Below are 11,208 nucleotides of genomic sequence, written 5' to 3' on the forward strand. Positions count from 1 at the left end.
GGGGGCCGGGGCGGGAGGGGTGGGTGGGGGGAGGGTTGGGGGCGAGAGAGAAAGTAACTCCAGGACGAGACCGGAGCGACCCGCGCGCATCGAGCACTAGGCGACGAGGCTGCGCCGGGCGCCCGACACCGGCGGCTGCAGGGGGCGGGGGCTGCGCCGGAGCCCGATCCGCCGCTCCGGCTCCGAGGTAAGCTCAGCGCGGGCGGCCACCGCTCAGCGCCGCACACCCCTGCTTCCCAAAGTGGCGGCAATGCCGAGAAAGTCACTCGGCCCGGGGCCGGGACCTGGGCTAGGGGTTGGGGGGGCGGGCTGCTTTGTCCCTTTGCTGAGCTCTGGGGCTGGCGGCGTGGGGGCGCCCAGCACAAAGGCCTGGCGCGCACGGGGCGGGGGGTGCCCACGTGGGCTGGTCCTGGCCGCGGGTGGACCCTCCCCGCTCGGCCCGGCTCCGATGTATGCGTCCAGGTCCTCGGCACTCTGGTTCCAGTACCGGCTCGAGTGCCCTGCAGAGCCGGTGACTTTATGAAACCGGTTCCTTGCAGCTGGGGTTTCGGGGCGCACCCCAAAACCGGGTTGGCGCCCAAATCAGAGAAAAGGGGGAAAAGTCTCTAACGGGACAGATGTGCGTCCTCTGACGCCCACCCCCACGAGTCACATGCTAGACGCACTGGTGGTGATCCCAAGACCGGACCTCGGTCTCCATATTTCTGCAGCCCACACGCACCCCTTGACCTGGATGCGGACACCCTCGTTATCCCACTCCGCGCCACCGTAGCGCCTCTCTGCCCTCCCTCAAGAAACCTCCTACTGCAGAAAGATAAAACCTTGAAGTTTTCACTCCGTGTCTCAAATGTGCATGAAGGAATTTAACTGCACGAGTGAATAACAGCATTAGTTTCAATTAATTTTTTTAAATCCCGGCAACAATAAACTTTGAGAACAAAAGCGCTTTTACGTCCTTAATTAGGCGAGCTTCCCATCTGTGGTCTTGAAGTGTCTGCCTCTTGATTTAACTTTGTCTCCGCCCCCACCGCACTCCCACCCCTTCCTCGCTGGGCCCTTAGGGTACCTTGGCCACCCCGCCCCGCGGGGCCGGAGGTTCGGCCCAGCCGGCTCCTGGAGCCCCGAAGTTCTCACGGGCCGGCGGGCTCTACGGCTGGGCTGTAGCGCACCAGGTGGCCCGCCGCGTCCCTCCCAGTCCACCCCCTGGACAGTCCTGCAGGCCCCTGGCACTGTCGCTCCGGGCAGGAGCCCAGGGCGTAGAGCTGAAGGGAACTCAGAGGCGCCTTCTGTTTACCTTTTATGGTTAAAATAACAGCTTAGCAAAGAAGCGACTTCACGAAGAAGCGATTTAGTGAAATCGTCTCAAGCTGCCGCAGCTCAGCCAGTTTAATCACCCCCAGAGAGCTGAACAACTGCGAGCACAATGGGACACAAAATCATTTTGTGTGTAAATGAGCGTGGCATTCTGCTCACTTCCCTCTGCTCAGGCGGGCGGGGCTCGGCTGCGGGTGGGCGAGGGACCTGGGTCTCCCACCACAGCTTGGAGAAGCGGGTCAGTGCTGGGCCAGTTTGCAAACCCGCTGAGGTCCCTGCAACAGGCGGCTTGGTCAAGCCTCAGCCGCTTCTGGGCTGTTTGGTGCAGTGAACTTGTGTCTCTTATCAAATGCACTTTTATGCTTGTGATCTTAGCAGTGGTCTCGGGAGAAGGGTCGTGGTCCACCACAGATGCGTTTGTCGGAGGGAGCAGTGGAGATTCGGGTCAAGGCGTAAGGCCTGGGGCTTCCAATGGTGAGTTTCTGGTTTGTGCTGTGGGAAACACACTCGGCCAGCTTGGGAGATGGGTGCTTGATGCGATGCTACTTGTCACTTCTGAGTTGGGCCCTGGAGGGGGGGGGGCAGGGTGCTTTGGTAGAATTTGGGAAGGAATTCTTTCTAGCTCTGCTGACCCTTGGTAGATCTTATCTTCCGACTCCCTCATCCTCACCCCCTCCCAGGGCCGGGTAATCCATCCGCTCTGTTTTGGTTTCTCAAAACTCCTTGAATGACCTGGAATGTCCAAAACAGGGAACAGGACAAACCCCCCCCCCCCCCGCATGGGGATAAAACACCATCCCTTCACCCCAAACAGTTCAGCTCAGAGAACTTTCCAGAGCACCGGGGGTACATAACACATCATAGGGGAGGAATCTTTCTTGTATTTGAGGGATTGAGTCCATGTGCCTCTGACCACATTTTATGATTGAATGCTGAATTTTAAGGCGTAGATCTAGAGGAGAGAGTTTAGTAGGAAAAAGCTTCATGTGGGCACCAGGATATTGTGTAGTTGACCCATAAGGATTACACGTATGTCAGAGAAGTCCAGGTTATGTGGAATCCCCACCACCACCATGTGTGTGTGTGTGTCCCTGTCCCTTCTATCTCCCTTTGAGACAGTCCCAAGCCAGTAGGAGTGGTAGCCAGAAGCCTACCCTTTTGAGTTCAGTAAAAGTCCGCGCCCCCCCCCCCCCAGGGGAGCTTTCTGGGGCTCTGAGGCACAATTTTATTTCAGGTGTCTGTGGCACATAGAAAGTCCCTGACTTGCTCTGGGGAGGAGGGGAGAAAGCCCATTTGCTGATTGCTGTCTGGCCAGCTCTCAGTGCCTCAAGGGCCTATGATCCTGAGGGGGTCTGGAATACATTAGGCTCTGGCAGCACCATTCTAGGGGTCTGTGGAGAAGCAGGGAGGTGCAGAGTAGGCAAACAAAGACAGGTTTTGTCTGCTTTGGGAGTCTGGGTGATTGGTGCCTTCCCCAGTGACACTTCTTCATCTCTGTGCTCAGGCTTCTTAGGAGAGAGGTGTCCTATACAAACTGTCTCTTAACTGGGTTGTGAGAGGTCCTGGGCTCCCCAGTCAGTTGAGGGGAGCCGCACTCCCCCAAGGTTCTCTCCACTGATGCAAGAGGAGACACGCTTGGTAACACGGCTCTAACTCAAAATACCAAAGAAATCAGATTTGTTCTGAAACATTGCAGGGCAATAATGGCGAGCATATGTTTTAGGCTGTCATTAGCCGAATTAGCAGACATGGAGCTGCTGCTTAGAAAACGTGTGTGGGGGGGGGGTGCGGTGGATGCTATGGCCTGGAGGTGTGCTTTGGGGTGTTGAGTGGAATCTGAGAGGGCTTCCTGGTGTGTATGGTGTCCCAGACAGCATCTTTGTAAAAATCATTGACCCCGGGGAAGATGAGTGCCCATGGCTACTGAGGAATAAGCCCCCTGTCACTGCTTCCCACAGATACTCTGGGCAGGGATGGAAGCCTAGATGCCTCACCGCAAGGAGCGGCCGAGCGGGTCCTCGCTTAACGCACACGGCAGCAGCGGCAGCACCACCGCGGTGAGCTTGCAGGGTGGGCTGGGTTGGCCCCTCGGCCCCTCTGCTCTTTTGAGGAACCTGCTTACGAGCTGCAGGTCTTCCGGGACCCAACACTTAGGAGATAGATATCGACTGACTGTACGATTATGTACATTTTTTTTTAAAACAAAAATGCTCTTAATTTGATGTGAAATTTACTACATGTATAAAGCTCTGGTGCCTTAGGTGCTGAGGAAGTCACTAATTTAGAGGTGTCTCGTTACTGAGACAAACTTGCAAAAAACCCCTGAATCCCAATTCACAAATTGGTGATTCGTTTGTCAGGGGATGTTTCACATCTAACACATAAGCCCGCGACCTTTAATTAGAATTTTGCAGTTTGTTTTATGCCCCTGGAGGCTGACACCTTGAAAAAAAATTTTTTTTTCTTGATTTCTTATTGCTAATAAGCATCCTTCTCCCCACCCCCCCACCCCCAGTACTTTGAAGAAAATGATGCAAATACACTTAATTACAGTGGTGGCCGTAATTTGTCAGCTGAATATGTGATCAGGCACAAAGCAGAAATGATCTGATTAAATCTGTGATCACATTCGAAATAAAGGGAGATTTAGGAACCCTTGTTTTTCAATTTATTTCTGTCTCTAGGAGGGAGGAAATATGTCCCGGCTGTCACTCACCCGGTCGCCTGTGTCTCCCCTGGCTGCCCAGGGGATCCCCCTGCCAGCTCAGCTCACCAAAGCCAATGCACCTGTGCACATAGATGTGGGCGGTCACATGTACACCAGCAGCCTGGCCACGCTCACCAAGTACCCAGACTCCAGGTAAGCGCTCTGCTCCCGGTGTCAGGCGAGGGCTCCCTGGTGCTCCTGAGGGTGCGAGAGATGGCTTGCTTGTCGAAGACCACTTCAGACTGGGGCTTTTGACCTGGCACTAGTAGCCATTGTGGTATGACACGGAGTTCCTGACCTTAGAGATCCAGTCCCCTGTGAGCCTGACCAGCAGCTGGCTGGGGACTCTCACAGAGTGACACTTGGGAGTCAGGTGTGGTGGACATGGTCAATGCTGTTTCCTATCCTTACCCTTGGGAAAAGGCATGGACTGCCAGCTGCCGTTGTCCCCTCCTTTGTTTAGGTGGCCACCGTTTGACCCAAAGTGCTAAGAACGAGCTTTCCTTTGGAGGTGGAGGGTGTAGGGAGAGCCAACAATTAGAGGACAGCTGGGGACATTTTTGACAGTGGCTGAGCATGAGTTTGATGCCTTGTAATGTATGGGACTATCTATGACCAGGACCCTGACAGGGAACTTTCAGACTTGTCCCAGGAGGGACCCTTAGCATGGTTCTGAGTGCTGCCAAGCCAGCTTGCTTCTGGATCTACTTCCCAAGGACACACCTTGGCCTGGCAGCTGGCGGCAAGACTACTGGGGGTGGGCTATGGCTCTGAACACCTCCTACAGGTGACACTGCATGCAGCTTGCTCCTGGCATGGCAGAGCAGCAAGCAGCGTTAGCCAGCAGGAGGGCAGGCCTGTCAGACATCACCTCTCTTTTATACATTTAAAATAAGAAGAGAAATTAATTAATCCCCTAGACACCAAGGGCTCATCACCAGGGTGGAGGCTCAGAACCTTGAGGACTTCCGTGTGCAGAAGTATCTGGCAGAGCCCTCGTCCTTACAGGACTGCCCCCCGGAGAAGGGGATGCTGGAAGTAGGTTGTGCGGCTGTTGCAGACAGTGGCAACACAGAAATGAGGCACGGGGTCCTCATGAACGCGGAGCATTGGCAGGGCGGGAATCATGAGGCTGTGTACCGCAGTGGTGGCATGCTCGCTTGCAGAGCCTTGTCTAGGCTAGGAGATGGATTCTATTCATTTAATTTCAGTTTTGCCTTCTGCGGCGTGCCGGAGTTGTGTGAGATAGATCAACCCTTAATCGGCTGACGGTGTTTGGGAGTGAGATTCATAAAAATCTTCGCCCACCACCGTCTTGGAAGAGTGTTTCCTGAGATCTGACACAGGCCTTCCTGCAGTCCTCAGCACCCAGGCTGGGTGGGCGGGGAGAGGACCCTCCCTTCACATGTTTGCCCCTGGTGGCTTTTGGGGACTGAGAACATTTTCCCTCCCTGTTCCACAGTGTAGAGCTTACCCTTGCTTATCGACTTGCTGTGCAGTGGGCCGTGCTCTTTCTCTGGGGAGCTGAGGGCTTGGACCTATGCTGTGGCCATGTGGGACCCTCCACTGCCCGAGCATGCCCAGAAGGGCTCTCAGTCTGTGGTCTTTACCAGAGCTGGGCTCAGGGTGAATCTGCTGTTCTGCCCAGATGGTTCTGGTCCAGCAGAGCTATTTGCTGGGCCTGAATCTGAGGCCTAGAGCAAGGGCTTGTATGACCTATGAGACAATAGAGGCAAGGGGTCATGGGGAGCCACAGAGCTATTATGTGTGGAAGAAGCCCTTCATGTTCCCTCGCTTTTCTAAAGTGGATTATTGCAATCCCAGAAAAGATGTGTGTCACTGATGGGCAGGTGGAGATAGAGAATTAAGAGTGCGGAAGTTGCCCTTGGAGACCGCTCCTGATGCCAACAGTGTCCCACCCTTGACCCTGCTTCTGAGCTCGTAGCATTGTACCCCAATCTCTGGCTGTTGGTTGATCAGGGTGACTTAGACCCTGTGGACCTGGTGATGGGTGCCTCCTCTGGTTCACCCCGAGCATATGGCCTGAGGCCGAGAGTGGACTCATGGTCTGCCCCTCCGTGTCAAACCCACTGGGTGTCGCATTGCTGCAGCTGACACAGGAGCGGCACATGAAGGTGGCCAGGTGTACTAAACCTTCCAGGAAGTCAGGGTCAGCACGCTAAAAGGAAGATGATGGCCATGCGATGGCACCCTGTATAGTCAGGGCTAGTGGCTAGATAATGCAAGTCCCAGCTGCCAGAGCAAATTCACTACCCTCAGAGGGCTAGTCTAGGGATGGTTCCTACCCCAGACATAAGAAGCCACCAACAGAACTCAGGAGGTCACGTGGGAGCTTGCTCATGAGACCCTGTGAAATGCTAAGGGTTGCCTTGTGGTAACTGTCCAAAATTTCCCTCTGGCCTGCCCCACATCCGGTGTAAGCCTTGTTTGCTGGGGCCATGAAGGGCCTCTGTCCTAAGAGGAGGTACCCTGCTGTCATTAGTCCCGGAACAGACACCGAACCATGGAAAGATCTAGATCCTGCTTGTCCTGGCTCAGTAGACAGCCTAGAACCCTGCCAGCCCCGGACTGTGGGTGGACTGGGAATCCTCTAGACCTATAGGCCGCTCGGGAGCCTCCGCCAACTCCGACGTCAGAGCAGCTTGGAACCCAGCCAGAGCCAGCATTTTGCTTGCTACACAGAACAACGTTTGAGCTCCACCGGGGGAGGGTGGAAAGAGTTCCCAGGAAGGCTGAGGTGTCAAATCTGCTGACTCACCTGTGCACGTGGCTCTGCCCTCTTCCTTGCCAGAGCATGGTGTAGACCCTTAGTTGTCTGCCCTGGCATGTGATACCGTGGCTTAGCTACATCTCTGTCCAGGGTTTCTGGGTGTCCCCCATACCCCTACAGCGAAATGTTCAACTTTTGCCAGGTCTCAAATGAGCTATGGAACTCACAAGGGTTTCCAGCGGGGTCACCAGGCAGTGAAATCCTGAGTTCTCACTGACCAGTTAGGGTGGCCCGTATACAGTAGAACCCCCGTCAGGAGCCCTCTCCAGAGAGACAGAGAGAGCAAACACACAGTGGTCCCGGGGTGTCTGCCCTTCCCTGTGTCCTGGGGAGGACATTGTCACTGGCAGCCTGTGTAGCCCTAAGGATTTATATTTGTCAGTGGTAGCTCTGGTTCTTCAGGCTCGGGCCTCCACACCCCTAACCCACAGGTTCTGACCTGCTCACTCCCACCTGCCAGGCAACCTTGCCCTTTATACTGCCCCCATAGGACAGGCCGGGCCGTGTCCCGTCCCCACAATGACATGGGACATGGACTGTGTGGATTGGGAGTACTTGAGAAGGGCACTGGGGGCTCTGAGCTCTCAGCTCTCAGCTCTGGCAGCTGGCATGCTCTGGGTACACATGGCTGTGATTGGGCGTGGCTGACTTGGACTGTGCAGAGAGTGGGTGGATGTGGGAACAGGACAGAGAGAGGATTCTTGGAAGGGGCAGGGTGGTTGGTTCAGGCAGTGAAGGGCCTTGGGCCCTAGCTTGTACAGGCCAGACCAATGAGTCCTTATCCCCTAATACCCTGGTTCTACAAGGCTATTTGGTGGGGTTGACAGCCCTGGCTGTCCTAGACCAGGCTGGCTTTGAACTCACATAGACCCACCTGCCTTTGTCCGTCTCCACCCTGCACCCCGCCCCCACACCGAGTGCTGGGATTAAAGGCATGTGCCACCACTGCCCAGCCTCCAAGGCTTTCCTAGGAACAGTTCTCCCAGACTCAGCCAACTGACCACTGAAGGACACTGCCCACCTCCCTTCTCCCATGCGAAGTTCTTAGCGCCCTTAAACCCACTTTGGGGTTCCTGATTATCTCACTTAGCCTTTGAGATCTGCAGAGCAGTTAGCCAAACCCGACCCTGCCACTGTGTGCATTAGGTAGGCCCTAATGCCTGGTGTTTCTGCCACGAATTGGACAGAGAGAGGTATCAGGGCTCCCCTGAGGCTTGCCTTCCTCGGACCCTGTGCCTTAGCATTGTCTTTTTAGGCACTAGAGCCCTTTCCAACCCCAGCCTTGCACCAGACTGGCACATGCTGTGGTGTGTATGAGTACCTATCTAGGGTTGGACCTCACTGTCATATGCTTAGGGGGGGGGGTTGCTGGCTGGAGCCCACGTGCAGGCACACGCTCTCCCCTGTGGCTCCTTCAGTGAGCAGCTGTGGGGAACTTGTGACTTCCTGTGTTAGCTGGTGAGCATCACTACCTGAGGCTGCGATCCTGTGCCTATTGGCTGAGGGAATGTGTGCTATTACCTGATGTTGGTTCAAGTGGCTTGGGTGAGAGAGTGTGTGTCCCCAGAGACTGGGCTGGTTGACATACGTTTATCAGGTGCGTGACTGGGAACCGGAGTGCTGGGTGCTCAACTCACGTTTTCTGGGCACGCCTTTCTGGCATGGGTGTGTATTTAACCCGGGCCGGACAGTTTATGTGGCTGCCTGTGCCTTGCCGTGGTTTTCCAGGCCTGTAATGTGTGTCAGTGGGCCATCCGCCATAGCTGGGTATGTCCCTTGGCTGGCTCTAGCTGGTGGCTGTGGTTGGAGAGTGTGACGTGGCTGCCCTAGTGTCGTGTGTGTGTGTGTGTGTGTGTGTGTGTGTGTGTGTGTGTAGGCAGTCTGTCTGCCTCACGTGTGTGCAGTCAAGATCGTCAAGGTCTCTAGGTCACCCTTCAAAATCTCTAAGGGTGACTGACCTCTTGCCTCCAGCTGAATGACCTCTAAGAAGTGGGGGGATGAGGCGGGTGAATGCAGCCCCACCCTGCCTGAATCCCATCTTTCCTGTCTCTCCCAGAATAAGCCGCCTCTTCAACGGTACAGAGCCCATTGTCCTGGATAGTCTCAAGCAGCACTATTTCATCGACCGGGATGGGGAGATTTTCCGCTACATCCTGAGTTTCCTGCGGACGTCAAAACTGCTGCTTCCGGATGACTTCAAGGTAAGTCCGCAGCCAGCGGCACCCCCTGCGCTGCCAGTGTCATGGCATTACACAGGGGACGCTGTGGCTTAATAAATGGACCCGCGGTTGTCATGGCAACCACGAAAAGTTAGCCGATGAAGCCGAGGGCTAGATCAGTTTTTCTAAACTCATTCTGCTTTCTCACATCCTCCGCGTATTTATCGGGGTGTGGCAACAGTGAAGCTTTGGTGCTCACCCCAGGTTGGTGCTAGTTGTGTTTAAGGACCGCCGTGCGTTGGAAGAGAGGAGTCGGAGGTCTGTGTGTCTGTCCCTTGGTGTCAGTTTGCGGTGGGGAAAATCCCTAAGAGCTAGGTGGTCCCCCTTTAAACCAACATTACTCCCAGCACTTGGGATGAGCTTGTCTTAGATGGCTGGTCTGGTTCCCTGTGGTCCTGCCTTAGCGCCAAGCCCGTCTGAAGTCCTGGGGAATCGTGGGAGGAGGGAAGCTAGGGCCTGGCTCGAGCTGGCAAATGTCTTTGTGTTTCCTCGCTTTGAGGCTTCCTGCAGCGACCACTGCGCCAGCTGCCCTGGGGCCCTTTTTCATCCAACCTAGTTACAAAATGGCAGCAACTGGATTTGGTCTGAAAATAGAGCTATGGGAGGAAGCTGGAGGCTTTGCCCTTCCCAGTCTAGAAAGTAGAGGTTAGGTCTCAATTGCATGGAGCCAGTGCTTCAGAAATCGTCAGTGGTATGGCGAATCCCACGAGACAGGCACTTCATCCCAGGCCTTCCAGGATTGAGGCAGGAGGATTGCTGAGTGTTCTAGGCTAGCCTGGCCTACAAAATAAGACACTATCTTTAAAGAAAAAAAGAAAAAGAAAAAAAGTCAGCAGGAATCATGGCGTACACCTTTAGTCCCAGCACTTAGGAGGTAAAGTCTGGCTAGTCTTTGTGAATTGGAGGCCAGCGTGGTCTATAGAGGGAGTTCCAGGCCAGCCAGGGCTATATAGTGAGACCATGTCTCAAAACAAAGAAACAAAACCAAATAAACAAAATAAGAGTACTAGCCAGATGATGAGGAAACCTGGCCTGGGTGGGTTGGAAAGTGTTGAGTTAGGTGGTGAGGGAAGAGCGGAGCAGTCGGGCGGGAGGGCCGTGCTGGGGGTGTGGAGAGCACTGGAGAGACAGTCTGGGGCGATGTGAACTGGGAAGGGAGGGGGAGGCTGCTGGTGATAGCTGGATCTTGGTGGGTGGCTCAGTTGTTGGCACAGCTGAGAGTGGGGAAGAGTGGTCCGGTCTGCAACTCTCACGCAGGCTCTGCTGTGAGAGATGCAGGGAACGGGAGTGGGGACGGGCTAGTTACTTATGTCACTGTGTTCTGTGCGTGCTGGGAGTAGGGTGACATTGAGGGGAAGGGTGTGAAGGCTGTGAAGTGTGGGTTATTGGGTCAGGAGGTTCTGGAGGGCATGCCCAGTTCATAGCTTCAGCCCTGAGTCAGTGAACGAAAGTCTAGGCATGGAACGTTCTGGGCTTGGGGAGAAAGTTGGCATAGAGGTATAATATAAAACTCCAGGGACTGGTGAGAGCTGGGAGAACAGACCTGGGATGGGGCTCCAAGGAGTCTGTTATGGAAAGCAGGCAGGGTCGCAGCTTGAGGTGAGTCCAGATGATGGGCCTCTGGGGCCAGCAGAAGCACGCTAGGCATTCAGGATGAACTGTGTCGTGAGAGTTGATCTCCCTTGCTATGCCCCCGAGCCCCGCTGAGTGGGCATAGGCCACTCAAGAATTGGTGGACACACGGCTAGTGTCAGGGTCTGTGGGGACAGTTTTTGTGAATGGGCTGTTCGATGAGGACCTTGTCATATTCTCTCCCTGCTTGGGCGGGGACAGGCACTCGGCAGATCTGTCCTTAGATTGTCATGTCTCTCAGGGCCCAGTGTTGATACTCATTGTAAAGAGGGGAAGCTGCATCAGGGAAGGTCAGCATCAGATCTGTAGCCTTGTGGCTGATGGGTGACCAGGCTAAAATGCTTTCCATGAAGGTCTGCATGGGAGCTGGGCAAGGGCGCAATGCCCTAGATCCTGTGTGATTGTCTTCTGGGTGGATTTCCAGTAAGGCAGTATGCACCCAGCTCCCACTCCTCTGGTTTAGCTCCTAGCTCACTCGCTTTTCCTTCCTTCCTTCCTTCCTTCCTTCCTTCCTTCCTTCCTTCCTTCCTTCCTTCCTTCCTTCC

The 11,208-nt window shown here is 54.9% G+C and overlaps 1 protein-coding gene across 3 annotated transcripts in view; it reads left to right on the top strand.

The window, feature by feature from the left end:
• The first annotated feature begins 31 nt into the window (after positions 1-31).
• Positions 32-11,208, top strand: part of Kctd15 (potassium channel tetramerization domain containing 15) — a 14,490-nt gene continuing 3,313 nt past the window's right edge. Inside the window, exons 1-5 of one of the 3 annotated variants that reach the window (XM_005368429.1) lie at positions 32-187; positions 1,690-1,788; positions 3,273-3,371; positions 3,999-4,174; positions 8,869-9,013. In XM_005368429.1, coding sequence (XP_005368486.1) covers positions 3,300-3,371; positions 3,999-4,174; positions 8,869-9,013 — 393 coding nt within the window. In that variant the 5' untranslated portion in view covers positions 32-187; positions 1,690-1,788; positions 3,273-3,299. Of the gene's footprint in view, positions 188-1,133; positions 1,444-1,689; positions 1,789-3,272; positions 3,372-3,998; positions 4,175-8,868; positions 9,014-11,208 lie in introns of those variants that run through there. The other 2 variants (XM_026789922.1, XM_013354205.2) reach the window with 2 other exon arrangements.

Source organism: Microtus ochrogaster, unplaced genomic scaffold, assembly GCF_000317375.1.
Source record: "Microtus ochrogaster isolate Prairie Vole_2 unplaced genomic scaffold, MicOch1.0 UNK32, whole genome shotgun sequence".
Classification (NCBI taxonomy): domain Eukaryota; kingdom Metazoa; phylum Chordata; class Mammalia; order Rodentia; family Cricetidae; genus Microtus; species Microtus ochrogaster.